We start from the raw sequence: 26,191 nt of genomic DNA, 5'->3' as shown, positions 1-26,191 counted from the left end.
ACTGAAACATGGAATTCTAAGGTTAGATAGGCCTATTTTAAAACCCATAATTGCAATGGCATCGAAAGCTTTGAAACAACACTATGGGTAGTGTGTGTGAGGGATGTGGTAGGCCTAGGTTAATTTGATTAGAAGTGCATGTATAGCTGAGCAGTCATAATTATTGTCAGCACCCAGGCACATACAGAAAACAGGCCTTCATGTAACCTAGACTTGCAGTCAGATTGATGGTTATGGTATTTAGCAGATGCTTTTGTCCAAAGCAACATACAAATAACAACAATACAATAGTTACATTTAATAGTAAACAATTTAAAAAGTTGGTAAGACTACAAGGAGAACAGCAATAATAAACAACAATGTCAATTCAATCAATAGCCTAATGAGAATAAATAAAGATAATATACAAACCATAATGCATAACAAACGCTTTATAAAGTGCATGCAAACAGATATGCCTTTAGATCCCTCTTGAAAGACCCAAAACTATCACAGGAACGGATGGCACTGGGCAACTCATTCCACCAACAAGGAGCCACTGAGGAAAATAGTCTTGAATTTGACCTAGCGTTTATGGCTGGTCGACACAACAGACACTCTCATCAGAAGACCAGTGGGTGGTTGGGGATATACATCTTCATCATTGAATCAAGGTAGCAGGGGGCAGATCCAGTTAGTGTCCTATAGGCCACACTGATGGCACACATTGTATGGACTAGTAAATCCATACACTAATATAATGAATGAATTTGCCTTATTCATGTGGCGGCCATGGTAAACCAGAACAAGGCTACAGGGTACACAAACCGGATTGTTGTGTTCTATGCATTCGCCAGTAGGTGTCAAAAATGCATTAATGATATAGTAATTGTAAGTGTACCCTGTAGCCTTGTTTTGGTTCACAATGGCTACAAGAGAATAAACTTCAGACTGTGCACAAACTTTCATCTGGACCCTGGTTGGATATTCTGCAGAGGACATCCACTTATTTACTTTGCCTGCTTAGCTCAGGCCTATCAGAGCTGTACACTGTGAGGATTGTGAATAAAGGCTCATCAGCAGCTTCTCATCACAGACTTGCCTCCACAGATCTTATTATTCAGAGTGCTTAACTTGGTTACAATGGGTTAGTGGTGTTTCCCACCACATTGTCTTCATTGTTAATTTTAGTGACACTGGTAAGTTACAGTAGCCTACATATCATTAGGCTACAGGCCATTTTTTTTTTCAAAATCTCCCCCTCAGTGCCCCTCCACTTCAGTCAGCAGCACTGGGGAGTCTGCCATTGTAGGCTACAGGAACTTCAATATGACATCCCATTCTAAATCCATAAATGTTAATATGGAATCTGTCCACCTTTTACAGCTTCCTGTCCTCTGGGAAGGCTTTCCACAAGATTGTGGGGGGTCTGTGGGAATTAATGTCCATTTATCCAAGATGGCCTGGCTCACAATGTCTGTTCTACTTCATCCAAAGGTGTTTTATGGTGTAGATTTGAGTAGACAATGCCTAATTTGCACATCTAAACATACAGTAACACACAATGTAGAAGAATGGGGAATAAAGGTGATTTAAGTGATGTTAATGTGACATGATTGTTCTTGCCAGACAGGCTGGTCTGCTGCAACTGCTGCTCTGGGATTTTCATGCACAACCATCTCCAGAGTTTACAGAGAATGGTTCAAAAAAGAGAAAATACCCATTGAGAGGCAGTCCTCTGGGTGAAAATGCCTTGTTGATGCCAGAGGTCAGAGGAGAATAGCTAGACGGGTTTGAGCTGATCAACAGTAGTAACCACTCGTTACAACAGGTAGAAGAGCATCTCTGAACACATCAAACCTGATTTGAAAAAAGTTTAACATCTGCCTCACATCAATAAAACATTTTGATTTGATTGACTGGTTACCGTGTGTATGTGTGTGTGTGTGTGTGTGTGTGTGTTTGTGAGAAAAAGGAGAAAAACAATCTGTTCTTCCCTGTGAAAATGTGGTCAGTTTTAAACGCACAGAGATAAAGGTAACCTGCCTTTATTATGTATTGATATCATTAATTCACTTACATTTACACTTATTCATTTTGACAGACGCTTTTATCCAAAGTGACTTACAGCAATAGAATAACCTTTAAGGCAGTCCTCTGGGTGAAAATGCCTTGTTGATGCCAGAGGTAGCTAGACAGGTTTGAGCTGATCAACAGTAGTAACCACTCGTTACAACAGGTAGAAGAGCATCTCTGAACACATCAAACCTTAATCAGATGGGCTACGGCAGCAGGAAGACCACACCGGATGTCACTACTGTCAGCCAACAGGAAACTAAGGCTTCATGATTGGCTCACCAAAATTGGACAATAGAAGATTGGAAAAATGTTGCTTGGTCTGATGAGTCTCGATTTCGGCTATGACATTCAGATGGTAGTATCAGAATTTTATGTAAACATGAAAGCATTGAACCATCCTGTATAAACAGTTCATGCTACTGGTGGTGGTATAATGATGCAGGGGATAATTTCTTGACACACTTTGGGCCCCACCGTACTAATTAAAGTTTAAATGCCTCAGCGGCAGCCTGAGTATTGTTGCCAACAATCTCCATTCTTTTATGACCACAATGTACCCATCTTCTGATTCCTGACAGACTGCCAGCAGGATAACATGCCATAATCACATCGTCATCTCAAACTGGTTTCTTGAATGTGACATTGAGTTTAATGTGCTCAAATGGCCTCCACAGGCATATCTCTTTTTTGGAAACATTCACAAGTCAGTAGGCTAGCTACTGAAAGTCACTGTGTGAACCTGCGTGAAGTGATCATGAAATAGAATGCAATTATTAAAAATGATCACATCATGCATATGGTGTGAACTTATGAACTCACTGCTTTTGAATCTCTCCATTTGCATATTTATAATTTTATTGGAGACGGACCTAATGCTACTTATTTAAAGAGGATTCTACTCTGATCTACATTAGATATTATTTACTCTTGAAATACATAAAATAGCGACAGAGTACACCATCAGGCTCTGTGACCTCCTCCATACTGGTGTAAACCATGTAGTTCTACATACTCACCACTAGAGGGAATCCTGCAATCATGTATTTGCTAAAACTGTCAGAACCTGTTGTATTCTTTGGAAGCTTAACCATTTTCCTCCTGATAGCATAAGTCTACGTATCTTTTAACAACTGAATGACACACAGTTTGTCTCTATACCACTTTCAACATCATCTACTTCTAATGCCCGTTGCTTTCCCCATCAGTAGGTAGCACACCGCCACCAGTGGTGCTGAAGTGGAACAATTCTGCAGCTGTAGTAGAAAATGTTATTCTGACATCCTCAATGGTTTTGCTACACTTTGCACAGTGCAAGAGGGTAAATTTGTGTTAGGATACCTTGATAAAGATTGCTTTGTATTTGTTAACTACAACTTAAATGAGTATGAGAATGGAGAAAAACTGAGGGGGGAAATGTTCAGATTATCATATCAAATCTATTTAGCTGATTTGAAAAAAGTTTAACATCTGCCTCACAGCAATAAAACATTTTGATTTGATTGACTGGTTACCATGTGTGTGTGTGTGTGTGTGTGTGTGTGTTTGTATGTATGCATGTGTATGTGTGTGTGTGTGTGTGTGTTTGTATGTATGCATGTGTATGTGTGTGTGTGTGTGTGTTTGTGAGAAAAAGGAGAAAAACAATCTGTTCTTCCCTGTGAAAATGTGGTCAGTTTTAAACGCACAGAGATAAAGGTAACCTGCCTTTCTTATGTATTGAAATCATTAATTCACTTACATTTACACTTATTCATTTTGACAGACGCTTTTATCCAAAGTGACTTACAGCAATAGAATAACCTTTAAGATACAGTGCAAAGGAGAGGAATTATTATTCTGTCTGTCAATATTAGTACTGCAGGATTCATATTTTCTATCTCGGGTAGACAGATGGTTCCTCTGGTTAACCAAGCCTTATCTCTGAAACACAGCAAGCAGGGCAGAAGGAGCTGATTGGTCAAGTAATAACTGTGACAGAAGTTGTTGATGGCCTTGATGAAGAGAATTATGAGTCAAGAAATGTGGATGGTGAAGTGGACTGGAACTATGTTTAGCTTTCCTTTTTATATTTAAAATCCACATTTTACGCATCACATAATTCAATAGGTAAGTTAGAAAATAAGTTACTCGGTTAATTAATTAATTTGTTAACATAACCTAAGGCTTTGTGAAAGCGAAACAACTGCCATTAGTGGAGCTTCAATATAGTGTTGCAGGTATGATCTCTTTTAACACAGATATTTTCAACAAAAATGTTATAGATGTTTTTATTTATTTTATTAATGGGGCATTCTAAAATACACATCAAGGGAGAAACCAGCCACATAATTTAGACCTAAGCTTGAGTGTTCTAGTATTTGAGCTGTGACATGGCCCAGAATAATGTTTTCTTATAATGCAATCTTATGGAGTAAAGTGATAACAAATATATTTTAGGGGAAATGTATGCACTAGTTATTTTATAGGCACATATAATGTGGATAAATAATTATGCAGTAGACACATGTTGATGATTGTTGGTTTGTCTACTGTGGCAAACTTTTTCTTATTTTAGGATCAACGAAAACATGAAAGAGGAGCAAGCACAGGGTGCAGATACATCCATGAGAGATCCACAAAAACATGTCAATCCAGATTTCATGGACAAAGTTAATGACCCCTTATACAAGGTGCATTTTTGAATTACTTTAATGACAACTTAAACACATTATGAGATGCCTGCATATCTTTTGTTTTGGTTAATAAATTGTCCCTTGTACTTTGATTGTTCGGGGGGTTTTGCTGTAAATTGAACATTACAGTATTTTACATTCAGTAATAACTTGCATTACATTTAATACAGCTGTGATTGTCTGATATTATTTCAAGAGTGCCTATTGTTTTAATTATGTTAAGCTGTAAACAGACCTCACGATTTTTAAGCCCGATTTTTAAAGGATGGAACGTCTGTGACAATCAAGGGGGAACCCGTTCATTTGTGAACTCCAGAAAATCCAGAAAACAAAAGTTAAATGAAGTCAAGCTTTGGGGCAGCCGTGGCCTACTGGTTAGCACTTCGGACCTGTAAACGGAGGGTTGCCGGTTCGAACCCCGACCAGTAGGCACGTCTGAAGTGCCCTTGAGCAAGGCACCTAACCCCTCACTGCTCCCCGAGCGCCGCTGTTGATGCAGGCAGCTCACTGCGCCGGGATTAGTGTGTGCTTCACCTCACTGTGTGTACACTATGTGCTGTGTGTGTTTCACTAATTCACGGATTAGGATAAATGCAGAGACCAAATTTCCCTCACGGGATCAAAAGAGTACTTATACTTAAGCCTTTTTGACCAATTACAATCTCACTATAGGCCTACATTATTATATAATAATTCTGCTGTCTCTTGTCAGTGTGTTGTTAGATCTGAATTTGTTAGGAAACTTATGCTTATGGGTTTCATTAATCACATCTACGTACATCATCAAATAGATACAGTAACCTGTACATCCTTTTAACATGCTATTGCAAATTACTTTTTTCTTGGCAGAATCAATGAGGATGATGCTGACTCGGCGGTATGGAGTGAAGGCTCAATGTCCAAATACATTGACTTCTCTGATGCTCAACCTCACTCACAGACTTGCGTGTAAGATCACACATTACACTGAAGCAAGAATCTCAATCAGTAACTCTAAAAAGGATTCAAAAGATCTGGCGATTTAATATTTTCAAGGCAGACTTTCAAGGCTACACTGAATTTCAGGGAGGGAAACTGGTAAATCGCTATAGAGTATCTCACTTGAGATCAATATTACAGTCCTTAGGCTAGTTACAAGAACTGAACACACATGTGACCCCTAGCCCCGTTATGATCGTTATTACTCGCAAGTGACATGAAGGATGTGTATCATTGTACTATAGAATATACAATTATAATTGTACCACTAATCATGGTCTTGTAATTGAATGATAGTAATACTACATGTCCATTTCACAATATTCATGTGGAGAAATAAATTGCCAGCTCATATGTCCCTGTCCTTGTGATTAGATAGCATATTGGTGAATATAGCTAGGGACCACCCAAGTTCACAAGACTAAAACAGGACACACTGAACCAAACTGGAAAAAATAACTTGCATTGTACCACAGTTGTATATAAGGATGATAAATCTACTTCTCATGTGACCAACCATCCTAATCTTACATTCTGTGAAAAATGCAGAAAAGGAAAATACACTCACAGTTTTGAAACGCCAGATATCATATCCATATGTAGTGGCAGACCAAAAGAAATCAACACTGACTTTGGTGAAGATGATGACAAAAGGTATGTTAAACTGTTGTATCATGTTGTTATTCTTCACATTAAAATACTCCAGATTTCTTTTTCATAACCTTTTGGATAATTGCTGATGAATGTATAGTGGAAAGTGTAAAATGTAAAAATATATATTAAACTGACAATATTTATATTACTTTCCATAGTATTAAAAGCCACTTGGTCCATTCAACACAACCAAACAGCATGTGACATATGCCTTGGGAATGTTTACAATGCTGCAAAACATTGTAAGACTTGCAAGGCCTCATTCTGTGTGTCACCTGGCTGACCACTTCAAGGCACGCGCATTGTCTTCAAATTGTTTAGTTAATCTTGAACAGACATCGAGAGTGTCACAAGAAAAAGTGAGGTCAATGAGCATTTCAGGTAAGATACGGTGTATCCTTGAATCAGAATTGTATTTGTGTATTACATCACATGTGTAGTTGTCAATTGTATTAAGTCCGGACTCCACAATACAATTAATACTTGACCACGTCCACATTGCATTAGTCTTTCATAACATTAAATAACATCTCATCACTGTCATGTCTTATTTTAACAGATCATGTTGACCTTCCTGAGGTGAGAGTAATGTTGTTGGGGAAGACTGGAGCAGGAAAGAGTGCATCAGGAAACATCATCCTGGGCAGTGAGATGTTTAAGTCGGAGGTGTCTACTTTACCAGTGACCAAACACTGTGAAAGTCAAAGTGGAGTTGTGGTGGGAAGAAACGTCACTGTTATTGACACACCAGGGATCACATTAGAGAAGGATTCATGGCTGTCAGCAAAGAAAATTAAAGAACTTGGGCCCCATGTTTTCTTATTGGTGATTCCACTGGGCAAATTTCCTGAGGAGGACAGCAATGAAGTTAACTGGATTCAAAGCAACTTTGGAGAAGAGGCTCTGAAGTTCACCATCGTTTTGTTCACTGGAGGAGATGTGATGGATCAAAATCTTAAAGAGGAATTTCTGAATGAGAATTGTGGACTTCAGACTATTCTTGATTGTGTGGAAGGAAAATATTGTGTCTTAAACAACAACTTTCCAACAGACCATCAAGTAAAGGGGCTCATCAAGAAGATTGACCATACACTGATGAAGAATGCAGGTTATGCCTACAACAATGAAGTGAAGATAAAGATGAAGACAACTGTGAGACAGGAAGAGGAGAGGAAGACAGGAAAACAGAATCGAGAGCTGAGGAAAATGAGAAGAAATAAGGCACATATTCCAGGTAATGCTACCAGTAACTGACTGATTTACAGTACATGTTTGTGTGATATTGAATTTATTATACTTACGAAGGTTACGTTTGTATTCACTAATGTAAATGCAGGTATTCCGTGGATGTTGTTGATTGTGCTTGGTGTCATGATGTCACTTCAGACTGTCAGATTCCACCACTTTGGCCACATAACTAAAGGTAAGCATTTAAAGGCACACGGCAACTCTTTGGGAAATGAGATCTGCCGTCTACCCCAGAGTTAGATAAGAGGATACAGGCTACCTTATGTTATGTTCTTCACTTTGTATGGGACCGGGGAACATCCCAACCCTAACCACAACCCTAACCACAACCCTAACCCTAAACCCGACCGGGGAACATAGGACCCAGGGAACATAGGACCCGAAACATAAGAATGACCCCTCTCTGGGAGCATGCAATAATGCTGTCTGACAACAAAGTATAGTGCTAGCCTAGCTTAGCTTAGCATAATTAATTGGAAATGGGTTAGATTTGTTTAGTGTATAGCTCCCAAAAGTGAAGATACAGACTCCCTAACAAGTCCAAAATGTTCTTATTTAAATGTTGTGACTTGACAAAGCACAGCTGTGTGGGCAGTAATAATTTTAATGTTCGCCAACATGAGAATGTAGTTACGCATGTGCCTGCTTATGAAATAGCTGTGTCTCATTTTACATTATTATTTCTACACTTGGTAAATACACAGATCACAACATGTGAATTAAAACATTTTGGAGTTGTTAGGAAGTCTATTTTGTCAGTTTTGGGAGCTGTAGGTTAATCTAACCCACTTCCAGTGAATTATGCTAAGTTAAGCTAACAGTGTTGTCAGACTGTGTACTGCGTACTTCAGGCACAGGGACGAGAAAGGTATAGCTATGTATATTTAGAATTAGAATTTCTAATAGGAGTTAACAAGCTCTGGTATATATCCTCTTATCGAACCCTGGGGTAGAAGGCAAACAGGCTAACTTTCCAACAAGTTGGCCTGTTCCTTTGAAACTTTAACTTATACGGACAATATCTAACAACACTTTTACACACTTACACTTCATTGTCATTGTTTTCCTACAGATGCTGTCCACCTTCCTGAGGTGAGAGTAATGTTGTTGGGGAAGACTGGAGCAGGAAAGAGTGCATCAGGAAACATCATCCTCGGCAGAGAGGTGTTTAAGTCTGAAGCGTCTGATTTCCCTGTAACTACGTAAATACTGTGAGAGTCAACATGGAGTTGTGGATGGAAGAAACATCACTGTTATTGACACACCAGGAATCACATCAGAGAAGGGTTCATGGCTGTCAGAAAAGGCAAATACAAGTCTAGGACCCCACATTTTCTTATTGGTGATTCACCTGGACAGATTCACAGAGGAGAATGACACCACATTGAAGTGGATCCAGACTAACTTTGGAGAGCAGGCTCTAAAGTTCACCATTGTTTTGTTCACTGGAGGAGACCTGGTGGACAAAAAACATGTAGAGAGATTTTTTGAAAGAGAGCCCTGGACTTCAGACTCTGGTTGATGGCACTGGTGGAGGATATCACATCTTCAAAAATATAAATCTAGAGAGGAAGAAACAGATGAAGGGGCTGCTGGAGAAGATAGAGGCCATACTGGGAACGAATACAGGCTACTCCTATTCCTATGGTCTGCATGAAATGGTGAAAACAACTATGGACCCTTTCAACAATCAAAACAAAAACAATGCTTGAACGTTCTATTTGGTCCCCAATCTACTTCCTCTGCATTAAGATAACATATGGAATGTTAAAAAGGAAGCCTTGTGGGGCCAACTATGATGCTGATAATGGAACTCTCTTGAAAGGGTCTATAAGGGAGGAAGAAGACAGGAAGAGACTGGAAATGGAAAGATACTTTCGAGAGGCTGAAAAGGAACAACAAAGGATGGAGCAGAAGATTAAGGAACAGATTAAAAGCAAAATGACTGGCAGGATTGCAGATGCAACAGCTATTTCTAATGAATTAAGGGAGAACATCAAGGCAACAAAAGACCAGAATTGGAGGGATCAGGCTTTACTGATTGGGCTTGTTAGTGGAGGTATATCACATGCTATTTTCTTGAAGACAATACAGGATAGACAGTGTGAGTATAATCTAAAGTGGTTGTTTGTGTGTGTGTTCTCTGTGAGTGGAATTATGCAGAATTATCTTACTTTCCTGGTTGGGTTTATTAGTGGTGCAACTATATACATTGGATTTCCCTTTTTGTTCACTTGGTTTTATTATGATTAAACTAAGGCTTGACTAGTTGGACACAGTAAAGCAGCAGACACAGCGGTCACACCCCTTTCAATCTCGCTCGGCTTCGCCGGAATATTGAAGCACTATTTTGGAATATTGAAGCACTATACAGTAATTGACTAATGAGCCTTGGGGGTATTTAAAGACTACCTGCCCTGCCTCATGTGAGGTGTTGTGTCGAAATTTGCTAAGCCTGTGAATTGTGAGTTTGGATTCCCTATGATTGACCGTGCCTGGATTTCAGTCTAGCTTGCCTACGTGTGTGCCTGACCTAAGTACAAGTATAGTATATACTCTTTTGATCCTGTGAGGGAAATTTGGTCTCAAATTTATCCCAATCCGTGAATTAGTGAAACACATTCAGCACACAGTGAACACACAGTGAGGTGAAGCACACACTAATCCCGACGCAGTGAGCTCCCCAGCAGCGCTCGGGGAGCAGTGAGGGGTTAGGTGCCTTGCTTAAGGGCACTTCAGCCGTTCTTACTGGTCAGGGTTCGAAACACGCAACCCTCCATATCAGCACTAAGAATGTCCAAAAACAAAGCTTTTTATCCAGTGATGTTCCAGTGAAGCTTTTACACAATGCGCCACAAAGCTTTGATACAATGCTCCACAACTCCATCTGGTGGTCAAGAAAAAGTCCTGCATCAACTATCATCCAGGTGTTTTGTATATTGCCATGTCATTTCCAGATGCATTTGTGTATCGTCTTCATTTGTATTTACATTGAACTTTTAAGTTTTCTTCATCTTGTAAATAAAATAATTTAAGCATGGTAATAAAATGCATTAGAGTTGGCTATTCTTAATGTTTGTCATTGTCTATATTATATGTACAATGCATGTTATTTTATTAAATTTTAGGCTACATTGAGAAGTCATGCAGAGGAGTTATGTGTGTTCCTGACAAAACAACAATAAGTACGTGCACAAATATAGAAGCACAAATAAATGCATTTAAATCATTTCAGTTAAGAATGTAATCGGCTCTGCTGTGCAGGGGCTTAAGTGGCTCTATTTTTTTTATCACTAATTACAATCCCCTGCTTTGGAAAATATCTGTTCACATGGAACAGATATGGCAGCATGTACCAGAGATTTGGGGGCCAGAGCATTCAGGTTGGGGTGGTGTTGTGGGCCTGCCAGTAAGGGATTGTCACTTTGAGGGAGGTACAGTATGCATCATTGAGGTACCTCACCTCATTGGTGGCAGCATTAAAGCTATGTGGGTGGTAGCATAGTGGCTAAGGAGCTGGGCTAGCATGCTGTAGCCTGAAAAGATGTGGGTTTAATTCCCAGCTTCCACCACTTGAGCAAAGCGAGTTGTTTTGGGGACAATGGCCCCTGTAATATAAGTCAAATAAGTCACTTTGGATAAAAGCGGTTGCTAAATTAATTAATGCAAAGCTGAAATGCCTTTGCCTCTTACTGATCTGGCTGACCCGGAACTCCCACAGGTAATGTGTGGGTGCATTCAGATGTTGATACCTCCTCTGCACGCAGCCGCACACTGTCAGCCGGCTGGATGCACATACTCAAAGACATTCAACTTGATTTCCGAATCGTGGGTCAGGCAAGGTGGCCAGTGCTAAGACAGGGATAGATTGTACAATGTTGCAATGTCTGTTGATGTGCTGCTACAGAGCCATCCGTAAAGATGATTCATTTGTTTCCAGGGCGTTCCAAGGTGCAGAAGTGAATATGACACCATGTTGGAAACGTTTTCCAGTCGTGAGAGGCCAGACTCTCTTCACAAAGTGAAACAAAGTAGTAAATCTGGTATTTCAAGGCTAGCAGATGATTACAAAAGTATGTTACATAATGAAGTGAAAATGTATTACGTTTTGTAATGCAATGTTATTACATAATGTGGTAGGCCATATCACTCACTGTCCAAAACTCACTGTCCACTTTTGAAAAGTGTATGCTAAATGGTTAAAACAAAGTGATGAAGAAGAGAGTACATAGGTGCGATGATCTCAGTTAAGTGAAGAAACTTGATTACAGAGAATGGCCAGGAAAACACTGATTTGCCTTGCACAATAATCCTCTCTTGAGCCATTCATCGCTTATTGTATGTGAAAGTTGTAGAATACCATGGAATTATGAAATACAGATTGATAAACACCAGATGTACGGATTGGTCATTATTCTTGAGGAATTACTCACTGCCTTTTCTCGCCACCCTTCTTCGCCTGTAGTATTTGAGCAAGTATTGTTAACTATTGTCTTGTCATGGGGGAGGTCATACATGATCTTACGTGAAAATGTAAACAATACCAAAACTTTTTAACACGATAAGTCAAGTCAGTGTTTGCTCCTTTACTCACCCCCATGCCACCTTCTATCCCTGCCCAAATCCTGCCCTCCCCCACTGAATGCATTAGTTTACATGATCACATTTAACTATTATAATACACATATCACCCCATGTGATCATGAATTTTTAGATATAATAGAATGTCAGGAACTGATTTCACCCACTATGCACATTTAGTCTCCCCCAATGTTAATTCCATGGTTACAACCTTGACATCCTCTATGGCCAGTCGAACCTTTTGTCCTAAATTGTGGTGTGCTTGTGGCCCACTTGGTCAGAGCCTGTTGTCCAGTGATGTGTATGTGTAGTACAGAGGTTATGAAATGGACAGAATTGAAAAGTATCTTTGGCTTTGTCTGTGATTAGGGTCTGGAATATACCAGGGCTAAAGCTGAATGGCAAAACCTATAACTGATAGAACCAAAATTATATGTGGAATGTGGATATGTGATTTTTTTTGCTCTTTGCCCTGAACCTCCCAATTACCTATTGTTCCAAACATTAATAAGTTTGTAAACTAGTGTTGCAAACAGGTATTTAACAACAACACTAGATGGCCTCAGAGCGTAGTGGATATTGTATACATTGTGATACATTGTCTGTATTTGTTTAGTCAAGTCCTTACAGGCCTAGAAAACAACATAACAACACTCAATAAGAAATCCAATTTCAAAATACATTCATAAATTAATTAATTAATATAGAATTTCATAAGCATGTTAAAAATTAATTTCAATAACTGGACACCCTAACTGAATTAACAATAAATATTTTAATCCTGCATTTAAAATGAAAAAAAAAAAAAAAATCCATTTGATTCTTCATTTTCCAGCTCATTTTCCTTTCATTTTCTTTTCTCCTACTCAGTTTCAGTCCAGAGAATCTTCAGTCCAGAGAATCTTCTGGATAGGGCCTTCCCCATATGTCATCACACAGGCCGCCATATTTGTGCTATAGTTATAAGACTGGTCAAAGAGCGTGCCTAAAAATTCCACCAAAAGAAAACAATCCGAACAAATGTATATATGACGATTATAATGGACTACACCTCCCCTTTAAATTCCAATCGGATTGGGCAGTTTTATTCCAATCAAGGAGTTTATGAATGTGTTGATGTGCTTGTCCAGGCTTCTCGACTCGGGACACACAATTAAAAAAATGTAAAAACCTGATAATAACGAATCATGGACTGCATTTACATGGACATTGAGTATACGGATTACTACATAAGTAAGTAAACAACCTCAGATGAGAAATAAATTGCATTGAACAGTGGTCAGACATCTCTGAGTTCTTACACCAGACATATAAAGGAGCAGAGAGGGATTACTCAGTAATGTTTGTTGGTCCTTGGGTTACATGAGGTAGCTTTAAGAGCTGGGAATATACTGACCTAATCCATTGGGTCTTATAGGATTCCCTTACAAGTTTTTACTGTCTTTTCACCCACTGTGTCCTCGCATGGGAGCAGGCTTTACTGAGTCCTCATAACTTGTTTACAGTGTCCTGGCTATTCCTTTGAAATGGGGTTTTAGGGGATGATTCTTATTGAGTGGGGCACGATCGGATTTTAGAAGAGTGAAAGTGCATTTACTGAATACTCATTGTAAATGTGCAGCAAATAGACGGTGGATTAAAGTATTGGCCTTTACTGTGCACAACTTATACAATTAGAAATACAATTTGTAAATGCAAATGAAGATATGAAATGAAGATGAAGATGAAGATGAAGAAATGAAGAAGCTGCACAGATCAGAACAGGAAGACCCTCCAGCGCACTGTTAACACAGCTAAGAGGATCATTGGAGCACCACTCCCCTCCCTGCAGGACATTTACACCACCCACCCACTCACCCAGCACTAATGATTGTCAAGGATACAACCCACCCTGCACACAAACTGTTCAGCCTCCTGCCCCTCTGGAAAGCGGTACAGGAGCCTCCGCCCCCCACCACCAGACTGGCAAGTAGCTTCATCCACCAAGCAATCAGGATGCTGAACACTCTACCCACTCTCCCATCACTGACAGCCCCCCCCCCACCCACCAGCCAGCCAGGAACCTAGGAAACTAGGATCCTGTCTACCCTAACCCCCCTCCCCCCCAACACCGCCCTGTGGAACTGCACTGTGACTGCGCAGCCTAACGTGTTGCTGCTTCACATCAAGCCTGATATACTTGAAATTACTGCATACTGCATATCAATGTAAATATACAGGTCACACAAGCACAAGTTTAAACTTCATGTAACTGTTAAGACTATATAAATATACAACACAACTACCTCTATTTTTTTTTATATATATGTCCTATATTTCTATTTTGATACATACATGTTCTATATTTCAGTCTTGCACTTTAATTTAATGTTTATTGTCTATGGCTATGTCTATAGTATGTCTATGTCTGTATTTAAAGCATGTCTATGTCTGCATGGGAAAGTAAGAAACGAAATTTCAATTCTTTGTATGACCAGTGCATGTAAAGAAATTGACAATAAAAGCCGACTTGACTTGACTTGAAGATCATACACTTTAACCTTCTAGATTGTTGTGAACATCTGACTGTAAACCTGAGGTTTGAGATAGCAAATGGCTAGGGTATATTCATTACAGTGACCATCTGCAGGGAATGAGATAGATAGATAGATAGATAGATAGATAGATAGATAGATAGACAGATAGATAGATAGATAGATAGATAGATAGACACTTTATTGATCCCCATGGGGGACATTCCTGAAGTCAGTGTTTCAGTTCAACAAATGCAACAAATGAACTTCAAATGTTAAATTACATCTTAAAGATGGTAAAACTCCAGCTGATGTACTGCTGACTGTTTTTTTGCTGTTTTCACTTGTTCTCTTTCAACAGAATATTACTTTGATCAGTGGTGTCAAATACAGTGTAATATCTGACAAGTCAAAGGTCAGAAGGTTATGTCATTTAGTCTCACTGCCATTTGTGGCCTATGGTTTTCACCACAGCTCTACACTGAAAGACCTCCCACATAACTGAGAGAAAATTCCCAGTGGTTTAGAGAAAGTATGATTGCTGACCCTTTTGACAACACAAACAATAATTCTTTATTGTGTAGGAAAGGATCCCTCAATCATGTACAATCACTTAGGAAACTGTTGAGAGCTTGAGCCAATACTTCGCAGAATATGTCCAAGAATTTGGGAAGATGCACATCTGGACGTGTGGACTTTTGGCTCCTGTGCTGCTGTCAGATGTTTCTCTTTCAGGCAAATGCAGTTTTGTTTGTAATCAGTGTCTGTGGACTGCTTGAGGCAGTTTGTCATTCAGAAGTCCTCAGGGATAGAGTGCAATGTCTTCCAGAGGCCCAGAAAGAAAAATCGAATGTTGACTTTGCAAAGAATTTATTGTATGTTGCTTTTTCTTCTAAATCCTTTAAAAAAAGAACGAAATGGAATGATGGTTAAAGGATGATGGAAGTAGTACGAGTTTAGAATGTTGATTTTTGAGTTTGGTAAGCACTTAGGAACTACTCGTTCGAGGCAAGGAACTCCTCCTCTTGTTCTCCTTCTGTGGTAAATGGGGCCTGACTTCACGTGCAGATTGCCACGTAGGCTGATGTGTGTGCGTAAGAGTGCATACGAGAGACGGCAAAAAAAGGGGCAGACATTGAGAGATGGAGAGAGAGAGAGAAAGAGGGAGGGCGAATGAGTGGGATGAGAAGACAGACAGTGAAGAAGAGGAAGAAAAAAGAAAAGGAGAAGAGAGAGAGAGAAAGAGAAAGAAGGGAGAGAAAGGGAGAGAGAGAGAGAACAACCTGTCAGCTGAGTTTGAGATTCTGGAGTAATGGAAAACTTCTGTTTGCTCAGGAAAAGCATCTGCAAAGGGGAATGTAGGCTGGATACACAAGCAGCTAAGCACAAGCTTTTGTAATGGCTTTTATTGCTCACAAGGAGTTCTTTTTTCATATTTAGCCAGACAAAAAGCAAAAAAAATAATGAAATGAAATAATTGCACAGAACTGGTTTACACAGCAAAGTCACTACCTTTCAAAAATACTTGTTAGAAATACAACCGCATGAACTAGGCTTCATTCTCAATTCTCAATTGTAATTTTTATATCAGGCAAATCACTTGGATCATTGGATAATCACCAAATTGACACAAAACACAATATCACTTGTATCCCTTTCTAAGGATTTGTCCGTGCTTTTGAGATCTTAAGCATGCATCCTCTTCCAAAAACATCTGTGTAAATTAAAAGAAAAGGCAAGTTTATGATTCCATTGCATAGTATGAGGCACTTCTTTGATCTTTTAAGAGAAAAAAGCACTTTTTTCTTAAAAAGTTCCTTCTGTCCATCCCAGCAAACTACTCAAAGGTGTCTGAAGCGACGTGGACCTCGTTGATTTTCTCTTTGGCATCTCTGTCCTCTTTCTCTCACTGTGCCCAGACTAATCCAAACAAAAAAACTTCTCACCACTGCCAGTCTCTTGGCCTAATATCAAAAGAGGATAAACCCAGCAACGTGGACAGAGGAACTGGGTTAATTGCTTGCAGATGTGTTTCCACTGTCTGAGAGAGAGAGAGTGAAAAAGAGAGAGACGGCGTTTTCTTTGCCAGTTCCAGTGAGACATGGGGAAGGAGAGGGAGAGAGAGAAAAAGTCTTTGTGTGGGAGAGAGCGAAAGAGAGTGAGAGAGAGAGAGAGAGAGAGAGAGAAAGGATCAAAAAGTAGATGAAGAAAATAAAGAACTTTTGACCTGGTACAGATGGTCCTGAAAGTGGTAAAGAAAAAAAAAGAACTTTTAATGTATTCATTTCCAAAGAATCTGGTGAAGAAATTAATATTTTACCTATTCATTTCCAAAGTGGGTGAAGTGCTGTTTTGATGAAATTTACAGATTTTGTGTTATATTAGGGGTATGAGAGTACAGCAGCATCTCTTGGGCAAACCACATTCCCTAGTTATATTTCCCATATAAAGTCCCAGTCATATTTCTAATAGATAAAAAAAAACACATGATTTATGGCCTAAAACTGAATGTAATAACACCTGGGCTGGCAGATATGTATAAATAGGCTCCAAAGTAATTTGTGACAACTCCAACAGTTTGTTGTGTATTTAGAAGCTGAACTGTTAGATGGTGTACCTGTCAGACCGTTTTCTTTTTTTAACCAAATGTACTGCATGAATAACTCAGAGCTGTCCAGACATAGCTTAAGTCTGTAGTCACTGGCTGGCTTTTATAAACATACTGCTTCCCAAGTCTGCAACTGATCACAGTTCTCCAAGTGTCCAAGAACTTTTGTCAGGAATCATATAACAGCTCTTTCTCTTTCAGCTAGTTTTTTTTGCCAGATTTCTGCCCTTACACAAGCTGTACCACAAGGTCATGTGACATAGGAACTAAAACGTGTGCATTTCTCCCTTAGTTGAGTAATACTTGGACATGGCTGTTTTGGTGCTGCTTTTGTGCTCTTATTGAGACTGAGGAAAAATATTTGAGTGATAGGTCTAACAAGGAATCATAGATCTCCACACGTCATCCCTCCCCACAGGCTCATAACTATGTCATAAATTGAACAGTAAATTAGACTACTTTTTCTAAACAGGCTATGCATATTTATGTTTCAATTATTTGCCAGATACTTGGACCAATTTAAAAGTAACCCTAAAATTATCTGCAGAAAAACATGACAGGGAATGAAAAATACTCAAATGCACATTGCTAGCACAATGTAGACACACAGTGATGTTTGTTAGACAGTCAGTTCAACAGGGGTGTCTATCATATGTTGCTGGTTGTATTGCAGTTCATATTATGCCTTTCTCAGCTGGAGCTGATAGAACTGCCAACAATGACTGGGTCACAGACTGTGCTTTACAGTGCAATGCATGGGGACATTGATTAATAAGACTAAACGATCTGTCAGTGATGCTGAAAGCGTGGTGCTAAATTAGACATGTGAGGATGCCTGCAGGTTAGTGATTGCACTGGTGAGTAGTGATTGGTTGTGGACAAAGTGCCACCTAGTGTACATCTGAGAACACAGTTCCTCATTATGGCAGAATGCTTCACACCTGATGAGGACTCCACGTGGGACAGCACTTTAAAGTAAAACGTTGTATTTTAGGGAGGTATAATGGTATAGACACCTGGGGAATATTATTTTTTTTTGTGTTATTTGGTGGTTCAACTAACAGGGAAACGTGGCATTTCGTTGCAAAAAGGGAAACCGACTAAATTTCATAAACTCATATGGGTGGTCACGGTGGTTTATGATGAAAAGTACAGTGAGCAGAACCACTTATTATGTTTCCCAAGCTGGCAGTTTGTCGTCACATGTCAGCAAGAGGACAAGTTGCTGCAACATCAAAATGAAAAAGCATAACTTATACAACTGAATGTGAAAGATCATCATAGATAGGACTATAAGAGACAAAGAGAATGTCATTACATTTGGTCCATGCTGCATAGCTGTAAATTATCATTCGCTTCTGACAGAAAACCTAAAAGTTGGTTTAGAGTAGAAAGAATAGGATATACAAGGCATGTTATGCTTATCAACAAGCTTACAATAGCCTATCAAACCTGATATAACCAGTGAGTGAACTACATATATTGAAACAAGTACATTTTACAGGTGCTCTGTTGTAGTGGCAGCCATTTATCTGCTTAGTTAAGTGATTAAAGATGACATGTTTGTGTACATTATACTGAAACAAGCAATTATTGTTTTTTTATTATTATTAATATTATTATTTTTATTATTTGATTGTGTTGATTTGTTGGATGCTTTATTTATGCCATTGTGTCTCTACTGTAATTGAATCCCATTTGTCAGGATAAATCCTTTTTTTCATCTTGAAAGGCACGCCTCCCTGGCAAGGCATTAGTACAACCCCACACACCATCACCCCCAACACACACACACACACACACACACAAACTAGATGTTTTCCTATTGGTTAGTTTGGCTGCAATTGCAACACATCACATCATTACACATCATATAATGTCAGTTGATCCAAATAAAAACATATCTTTATATAATACTAGACTAGACTCCATATGTCCTGGAATACAGATCAGATGAATGTAAAGGTGCTTGCAGGAGAAAGTCATGGAAACTGGGCCAACAAATGTAGGCTAAAATGCTACTCTGTTTCCCCTGATGTCTTAACGCAAATTCATTGCTAAGAGTCGTTTACCACAATCCAATGTCTCATCGTTAAGAAACAATTTCAATTAGCTAGTCAGGTGACTGGCATAACTGTTATTTACAAATTTCGATACTGTTTCAAGGATCTTGTATAACAACGGAATCAGAAACTTTAGAAATTCAACTCCTCCTACTTGAGGTCCCCATAGAACAGCAAACTTGTTGAGCGCTCCAGTGAGGAGACATGAGAGATTGCGCAGAGACCATGCATATGGCCATATAGGCATTTTAAAAGCATGCAAAATACATTTTATTTCTTTTCCAATAAGTTTTTTAATACTTCGATTTTTTAAGGATATTTTTGAGTCAACAGTGTGTCCTCACGTTGTTCAGAACATTTTATTAAAATGCAGATGCGTTTAATTGACTCTCTAATTTGCTTTAGTGCGCATATATGTTTACTTGGTTGCATACTGCAAACCACTCATTCTCAACGCCTCCGTGAATCAAGTCGAGCGAGTCCTGCCTCTGGCACGGGTCAAACCTTTCAGTGGCAGCACAATGGCCAAGTTTTTAGATTACTCAGCCACGGTTCGGAATATCAACCGGCGAGGCAAAGACAAAATAAGGATCAGTCTGAGGTCAAACCTATAACTATCGTCAGCGACGTGAACTCGGCGAACAGTCCTCCCAGCTCATCCCGTTCACCAAATCCCGTCACTGGAGGAGGACGCACCGGCGGCTTGCGTTGGTTACAATCTCAAGCCCAGAGGCACAACCGTGGACCCATCGGGCGCTTACATCATCCGGCTAATCGAAATGACAACTCAGGTAACGACACTGCCCGTGCTGAGCAAGGCAACTCTACTCGTGCTGAGCAAGGCAACTCTACTCGAACCCCTCCGTTATCTAATCTACGGAGAGAAGACGTGATGGTCGGGGACGACCCTTATGATCCATACAAGTCTATTGATGACCCAGACAACCCATATTACAATTCCTATGACACATACGAGAGACCGCGACGCAGGCAGCGCCCGGGATATGGCACAAGGTACTTTCAACACGGTAAGAACGATACCTTATCTAATGGTATGGTAACATCACAGTGCTTTGTTTATTGTATAACTTTATGAAAGCGTGTGAAAACCCTAGATACACATTCTCCATAGGACTGCCTGACCTTGTGCCAGACCCTTATTATATCCAAGCCTCCACGTACGTCCAAAGAATGCCCATGTATAACCTTAGATGCGCAGCAGAGGAAAACTGCTTGGCAAGGTATAGTAAACAAATGAAAGGACTGCCTTGAAAAGTACTGTGGATAGACTGTATTTCATTCATTGTGTTCTGCTAATGGTAGCATAACTGACTGTATTTATTCAAATGCTCTGATGATGGCATCATAAAGAATTGTGAAAATGTATGCTCCAAAAGTCACAGCAACATTCATAAACTTTTAGGTCAACAATTTCAAGGATTTATTAATTAATGGGGGGCCTTTCTGCATCAGTCTTCACTAATGCTATTTAAATATATAAATAAATCACCACTTTTTGGGAAATAGGACTGCTGAAACTGAATTTAATCTAAGACATAACAATGAGTTCCAAAGAAACATCTGTTTTTTTCTCTTCTCCTGTCAGCATGATGTCATCATGCATATTTGAGAGAAATTTCACAGAATGCCATGTGTATTTACTCGATCTGATTATATTTTGGACCAACAGTTCAGCCTACGGAGCGCGAGACTATGACACACGCATGCTCCTGAGGTTTCCACAGCGAGTGAAGAACCAAGGAACCTCAGACTTCTTACCAAGCAGACCACGCTACTCATGGGAGTGGCACAGCTGTCACCAGTGAGTGTGTTCTGTGACTGTGCACATACCACCAGCAATTAGACTGCCACCAGTCTAAATAACACCCTTTTTCACTGACTTCATTTGTCACCTGTCTGTCTAACTTTCTGTCCTCTTCCAACTGGTTTCTCAAGGCCAGTTGGAAGGTTAATTGTTCTCTATGAAGACTAAACCAGTGCTCTTGGCTTTTGTGAAAACTAAATCAGATCTATCCAGTACCCTTAGTCTGTCCCTCTGAGAGTTCATTTCAGTGTTTGACATTTACGCCTTTCACAATACAACATAAAGTCTCCCATTAGCTCTTAACTAATGCTATTTTTGGAGTCGTATTACAAGTGGTTACAGTTTTCAGTTCCAAGGGAAATGGTCTAAATGTTTGCTTGTATAAAACGCATAACTGGCTCTCTTAGGTGCCCTGCAGTGCCAAAAAAGCCAATTCATGGCAATGTCTCACAGCATAGTTTAGTCTTGATGTAGAGAGGCCACATTGCATTGCTGCACTTGGAGTACATTTGGCCCAATCCCAACGTATACAGTGACCTCATGCTTGTAGTCAGTCGTAGAAACCCTGAAATGTCATGAGTGGAGAAATCCTTTCAGAAAAGGAATTTAAGTTATTGACGCTTGGTTCAAGTTCTCCAAACTCTGTTTTTTGAGGAATCCACCACCAATGCATTTGTTTTAAACTTCAAAAACGTTGTTTGTAAACATATTCTAATTCCTCAACAGTCTTCTAGTTCTTGGCCGACGATATGTGCAAAGTTGATCCTTCTCATTAGTTTCCTGTCATTGTTCTCAGATGAAATCTGGATTTTATTGGCAGCTCATCAAACCACAGACAGTCAAAAACCACCCAGCCATATTTTCCAGTGAGGTTAACACACCGAGTAAGCTCACAAAGCTTCACAGAAACAAGACGGGCACTGAGTATTGAAAGGAACTCCTAATTCTTATTTGCAGCACTAGTACAAAGTAGGTTGGAAGGGCCTGTGCTGATCATAATCACTGTTTCGTTTTTGTTGGACACACCACAGTGGTTCTCTAAAGTGCCACCATTAGGCAAAATGTGATCATTACATTATGGCAATGATGTTAAAGATCTTATGTGGCTCACCCAGTCACATAACGTCTTTGTTGTACATATGGCTTTTGCAATTCAATAGAAAATGGTTGCCAACGAATGTAACACTTGATTACACTTGAAGATCTGGAACCATTTTCCCCATCCACCTGTTATAAGATCTAGTATACGTATAAGTGTATATACTCTTTTGATCCCGTGAGGGAAATTTGGTCTCTGCATTTTTCCCAATCCATGAATTTGTGAAACACACACAGCACACAGTGAAGCACACGCTAACCCAGAGCTGTGAGCTGCCTGCTACAGCGTAGATCTCTACAGCCACTTTCTCTATTTCACATCCTTGCATCTGCATTTGCTCTCTCTGTATTTACTCTCTGATGTCTCAGCTGCAGAAAGGATTTGTCTGTGATTTCAGGCACTACCACAGCATGGATGAGTTCAGCCACTACGACCTGTTGGATTCGAGCACCCAGCACCGCGTGGCTGAGGGACACAAGGCCAGCTTCTGTCTGGAGGACACGTCCTGTGACTACGGCTTCTACAGACGATTTGCTTGCACCTCACACACCCAGGTAATTATACTGTAGCTGTTTACACACAGACAGTATCATTTAAGAGCAATTCAGGCCGAATTGAGGCATTATAGTGAAATGCCACTATAATTTTCTCCTAAATGGGCTGAAATGGTCGCACTGGGCACACATCATTTTGTTTGAAATGAGACGCAAGTGGAAGCCTCACACTTCAGTGTCAGTCCAGTTTTTACTGGTCTTCAGTGGACACTGATTACCAGGAACCACTAAACCAACTAATTTTAAGGAGTGATCATACAGGTTGGTTGCCACCATTCCAATTATACCACCTTAGTGGCATTCTAGGAGGCATTCAAGGAGGCATTCAAGAGTCAGTAGGAGGCATTTAAGAGTCAGTATTACATTGAAAGTACTGAATTGGAATCAGAGACCCTGGGAAAAGGTAATTGACATTTGAGCTCAACGGAATATAAATTCTACCTCTAGCTTCAGTGTCCCCTGAAGCAACATATTAATTGTCTGGAACTGTTAGTTCCTTCTTATTTACAGAGTAAGGAATGTGTATAAGCAGCACCGTGTCTTTGACTACTGTTACACTGGAACCTGCCTTTGATGATGTGAATTTTATTGCGGGTTTAGAAAATAGTGACATCTGGTGTCCAAATACTTATTTGGATGTAAGTAATAGTAGACCTACACTGGCAGACAAATATAACAGAACAGAACTCTCCTTCTGGTGATTCGGGGTATTTCCCTAAGAAGTGCTATTAGTTATTGAAGTACTGTGTGATACTGTAATTAGGATATTATTAAGATAAATAGCAAAGACATTTAAAAATGACAATATGATTACAACTCAGACATATGATGCATGTTATAAAAACATGTAGCATTATAAATAAAAGTATATGGGCTAATTTAACACCATTGGTAAGACCTTAATCACAAACATTAATGAGTCAACTGCTCTCACATGCAATACGATAGTTTTAGTTCATGCAAGAGTTGCAAGAGTTTGCTTGTTGACAGACTCTGCACATAGATAGCCTTTTAAATTAGGGCCGCATGTCTCTCAATATTGTACTTTTATTTTTTACTTTAACTCACAAGTAGAGAAAAGCCTACAGCATGGAAAGTCCGGCAAATGAATAACGACCGCAACTATGCGTGGGAATAAGGGAGTGTGAGGTGAACGTTAGGCTCCTATGATCTGTTCCGTATGGTGGGGGAATAGATACTGGTGGTGAAGGCCGGAGTCCAGATGAAATGGCCAATATAATTTGAGATGGTTGTTTTAAAATACAGTTCTGCTACCTCCTCTATGCCACAGCCTGTTTTGTAAAAAATATATATTTCAACCTATAGGACATAGCTGTGTTTCATCTTTATGAATTTATTATGTATATTCACATATTTGTTATAATTTATGTTCTTTAACAGCAGAGTCATGCTGACTATGTGTGATTTATAGGCCAGAGGGGCCTTTGTGAGGTAAGTTGGACTGTTCCAGATGGATTTCAGCAATTCATGGAAGGACGCAGTAGCCGTGAACTATCAGCTGTTCTGTGTGGACTTACAGTGGTATAAATCACTCTGTCAGGTTGTGATGTTCAAAGATGTTGGCCACATGGCTTACACCACTATCTGCTCTTGTATAGGGGCTGAGTCCAGGATGCTATGACACTTACAATGCCGACATTGATTGCCAGTGGATTGACATCACTGATGTAAAGCCTGGAAACTACATACTCAAGGTTAGTGTTGACAATTGTATCATTTACATTTTGTTACCCACTCATTTTATGAGCTATTCATTCTGTGTGAAATAACATAGGTATTGTATTGGTGCACATTTATTCTGTTGTGACAAATCATTACAACAAAGTGAAAGGCCTATGCATCTGGAATCGTTTCAAGGGATATCTTGAGTATCGTAGTAGTTGTTGGCACACGCTTTAACCACTCTGGAGAAGAGGGATCTGGGATGCCAGACACCACTGCTGAGCCTTCTGGAAGTGTTGTGGGCCTAATGGAAAGAAACGGTGATGAAGGATGGGACCCATTCAACAACCCCAGTGAAATGTTTTTGTTGTTGTATAAGTATAAGTATATATACTCTTTTGATCCCGTGAGGGAAATTTGGTCTCTGCATTTATCCCAATCCGTGAATTAGTGAAACACACACAGCGTGAGGTGAAGCACATACTAATCCCGACGCAGTGAGCTGCCTGCATCAACAGCGGCGCTCGGGGAACAGTGAGGGGTTAGGTGCCTTGCTCAAGGGCACTTCAGTCGTGCCTACTGGTCGGGGTTTGAACCAGCAACCCTGCGGTTACAGGTCCGAAGTGCTAACCAGTAGGCCATGGCAGCCCTTGTTGTTGTTAAGTAGCCTATTGTTAAATACCTGTAGGATATTTGTAGGGCATCTTGTAGTGTTACAATACTGTGTGACAGTGAGAGGTTAGGCCACCGTGATAAATCGTCAACCATTTGCAACAAGGAATGTAACATTTTTTCCTGTGTCTCACTAAAAATGAGAGATGAAAGGCAAACGAGTTTCCTGTTTGATCTGTAATTTGTATCACTTACAGAATGTTGTAAAAACACGGTAATCTGACTGTTTGTGCATGGATGTGATTCTAAGGCCGATTTACTCAGGGTGTTGTTTTTATCCATGATACAGATCAGTGTGAACCCAAGCTACCAAGTCCCAGAATCAGACTACAACAATAATATTGTTCGCTGCGATCTTCGGTATACTGGCAATTATGCTTATGTCTCTGGCTGTCATGTAACACCGTAAGTATCTCATCCCAAACAACCACATGAAACACTCTTATCACTGATTACCTGTTATGTTTGTAATTAAACTGAGCCCTTGTTTTATTTCAGATACTGAGAATGAAATACTCTACCAGCAAATGGAGGTCAATCAAGAGAGTGATCAAACCATACATTGATCATGATAATATCAATGGTAACTACTTGTACTGAATGACCATGGATGCTGTTTTGAAGAAACACAGTATAAAAGCACCACTGTGTGAAAGACAAAATGTCTTACAAGATTTATTTTAATTTTTGTAAAACTGCTCATACTTACACAATTCTATGTTGTCATTGCTTACTCATTGCTTATTAAGATATTGCATTAACTGTGCATATGAAACTACACACTGAATCACAGCTTTCTTCTGTCTTTTGTATTAGCACATAATAATGCAAAGATGCCCTTCAACGGGCTAACTGTTCTTTTATAATTAGTAGTTCTAGAGCTTATGTAGAATTATTGTGCCCTAATTCCCTGTGTATTCTGAGTTAACATTGTACACAATAGCTTAGTGCTGCTCACCCCCTGTGTATTTCTGAAATATACT

General features: G+C 39.6%; 2 protein-coding genes across 5 annotated transcripts; both read left to right on the top strand.

Annotated features, from left to right (window-relative positions):
* Window positions 1–4,046: 4,046 nt before the first annotated feature.
* On the top strand, window positions 4,047–9,691 carry LOC125289945 (GTPase IMAP family member 4-like). Of its 3 annotated transcripts, none has more exons than XM_048237062.1 (8): window positions 4,047–4,164; window positions 4,613–4,727; window positions 5,580–5,678; window positions 6,258–6,362; window positions 6,521–6,743; window positions 6,922–7,596; window positions 7,699–7,785; window positions 8,683–9,691. In XM_048237062.1, exons 5-8 carry the CDS (start codon window positions 6,581–6,583, stop codon window positions 8,814–8,816), a joined length of 1,059 nt encoding a protein of 352 aa, XP_048093019.1. In that variant the 5' UTR covers window positions 4,047–4,164; window positions 4,613–4,727; window positions 5,580–5,678; window positions 6,258–6,362; window positions 6,521–6,580; the 3' UTR covers window positions 8,817–9,691. The 3 variants fall into 3 exon arrangements, with proteins under 3 accessions (XP_048093019.1, XP_048093021.1, XP_048093020.1); XM_048237063.1 differs by lacking the exon at window positions 4,047–4,164 and adding an exon at window positions 4,171–4,274; XM_048237064.1 differs by having other exon boundaries at window positions 5,580–6,362.
* A 9,835-nt stretch (window positions 9,692–19,526) lies between these two features.
* On the top strand, window positions 19,527–26,058 carry loxa (lysyl oxidase a). 2 transcript variants are annotated; one of them, XM_048237060.1, is made up of 7 exons: window positions 19,533–20,403; window positions 20,508–20,616; window positions 21,066–21,197; window positions 22,697–22,853; window positions 24,473–24,568; window positions 25,498–25,613; window positions 25,707–26,058. In XM_048237060.1, the coding sequence occupies exons 1-7, from the start codon at window positions 19,743–19,745 to the stop codon at window positions 25,711–25,713; spliced, it is 1,278 nt and encodes a 425-aa protein (XP_048093017.1). In that variant the 5' UTR covers window positions 19,533–19,742; the 3' UTR covers window positions 25,714–26,058. The 2 variants fall into 2 exon arrangements, with proteins under 2 accessions (XP_048093018.1, XP_048093017.1); XM_048237061.1 differs by lacking the exon at window positions 25,707–26,058 and having other exon boundaries at window positions 19,527–20,403; window positions 25,498–25,617.
* Window positions 26,059–26,191: the final 133 nt, after the last annotated feature.

This window comes from Alosa alosa, chromosome 24, assembly GCF_017589495.1.
Source record: "Alosa alosa isolate M-15738 ecotype Scorff River chromosome 24, AALO_Geno_1.1, whole genome shotgun sequence".
NCBI lineage: Eukaryota > Metazoa > Chordata > Actinopteri > Clupeiformes > Clupeidae > Alosa > Alosa alosa.
This window is presented reverse-complemented; position numbering and strand designations above follow the sequence as displayed.

Bases quoted from the DNA above. Each gene is read 5' to 3' on its own strand.
- LOC125289945 (XM_048237062.1), top strand. From the start codon at position 6,581: ATGTTTACAATGCTGCAAAACATTGTAAGACTTGCAAGGCCTCATTCT. The intron at 6,744-6,921 runs GTAAGATACGGT...TTATTTTAACAG, and splicing joins GAGGTCAATGAGCATTTCAG to ATCATGTTGACCTTCCTGAG. The intron at 7,597-7,698 runs GTAATGCTACCA...ATGTAAATGCAG, and splicing joins AAATAAGGCACATATTCCAG to GTATTCCGTGGATGTTGTTG.
- loxa (XM_048237060.1), top strand. From the start codon at position 19,743: ATGCAGATGCGTTTAATTGACTCTCTAATTTGCTTTAGTGCGCATATA. The intron at 20,404-20,507 runs GTAAGAACGATA...CATTCTCCATAG, and splicing joins CACAAGGTACTTTCAACACG to GACTGCCTGACCTTGTGCCA. The intron at 24,569-25,497 runs GTTAGTGTTGAC...TCCATGATACAG, and splicing joins CTGGAAACTACATACTCAAG to ATCAGTGTGAACCCAAGCTA.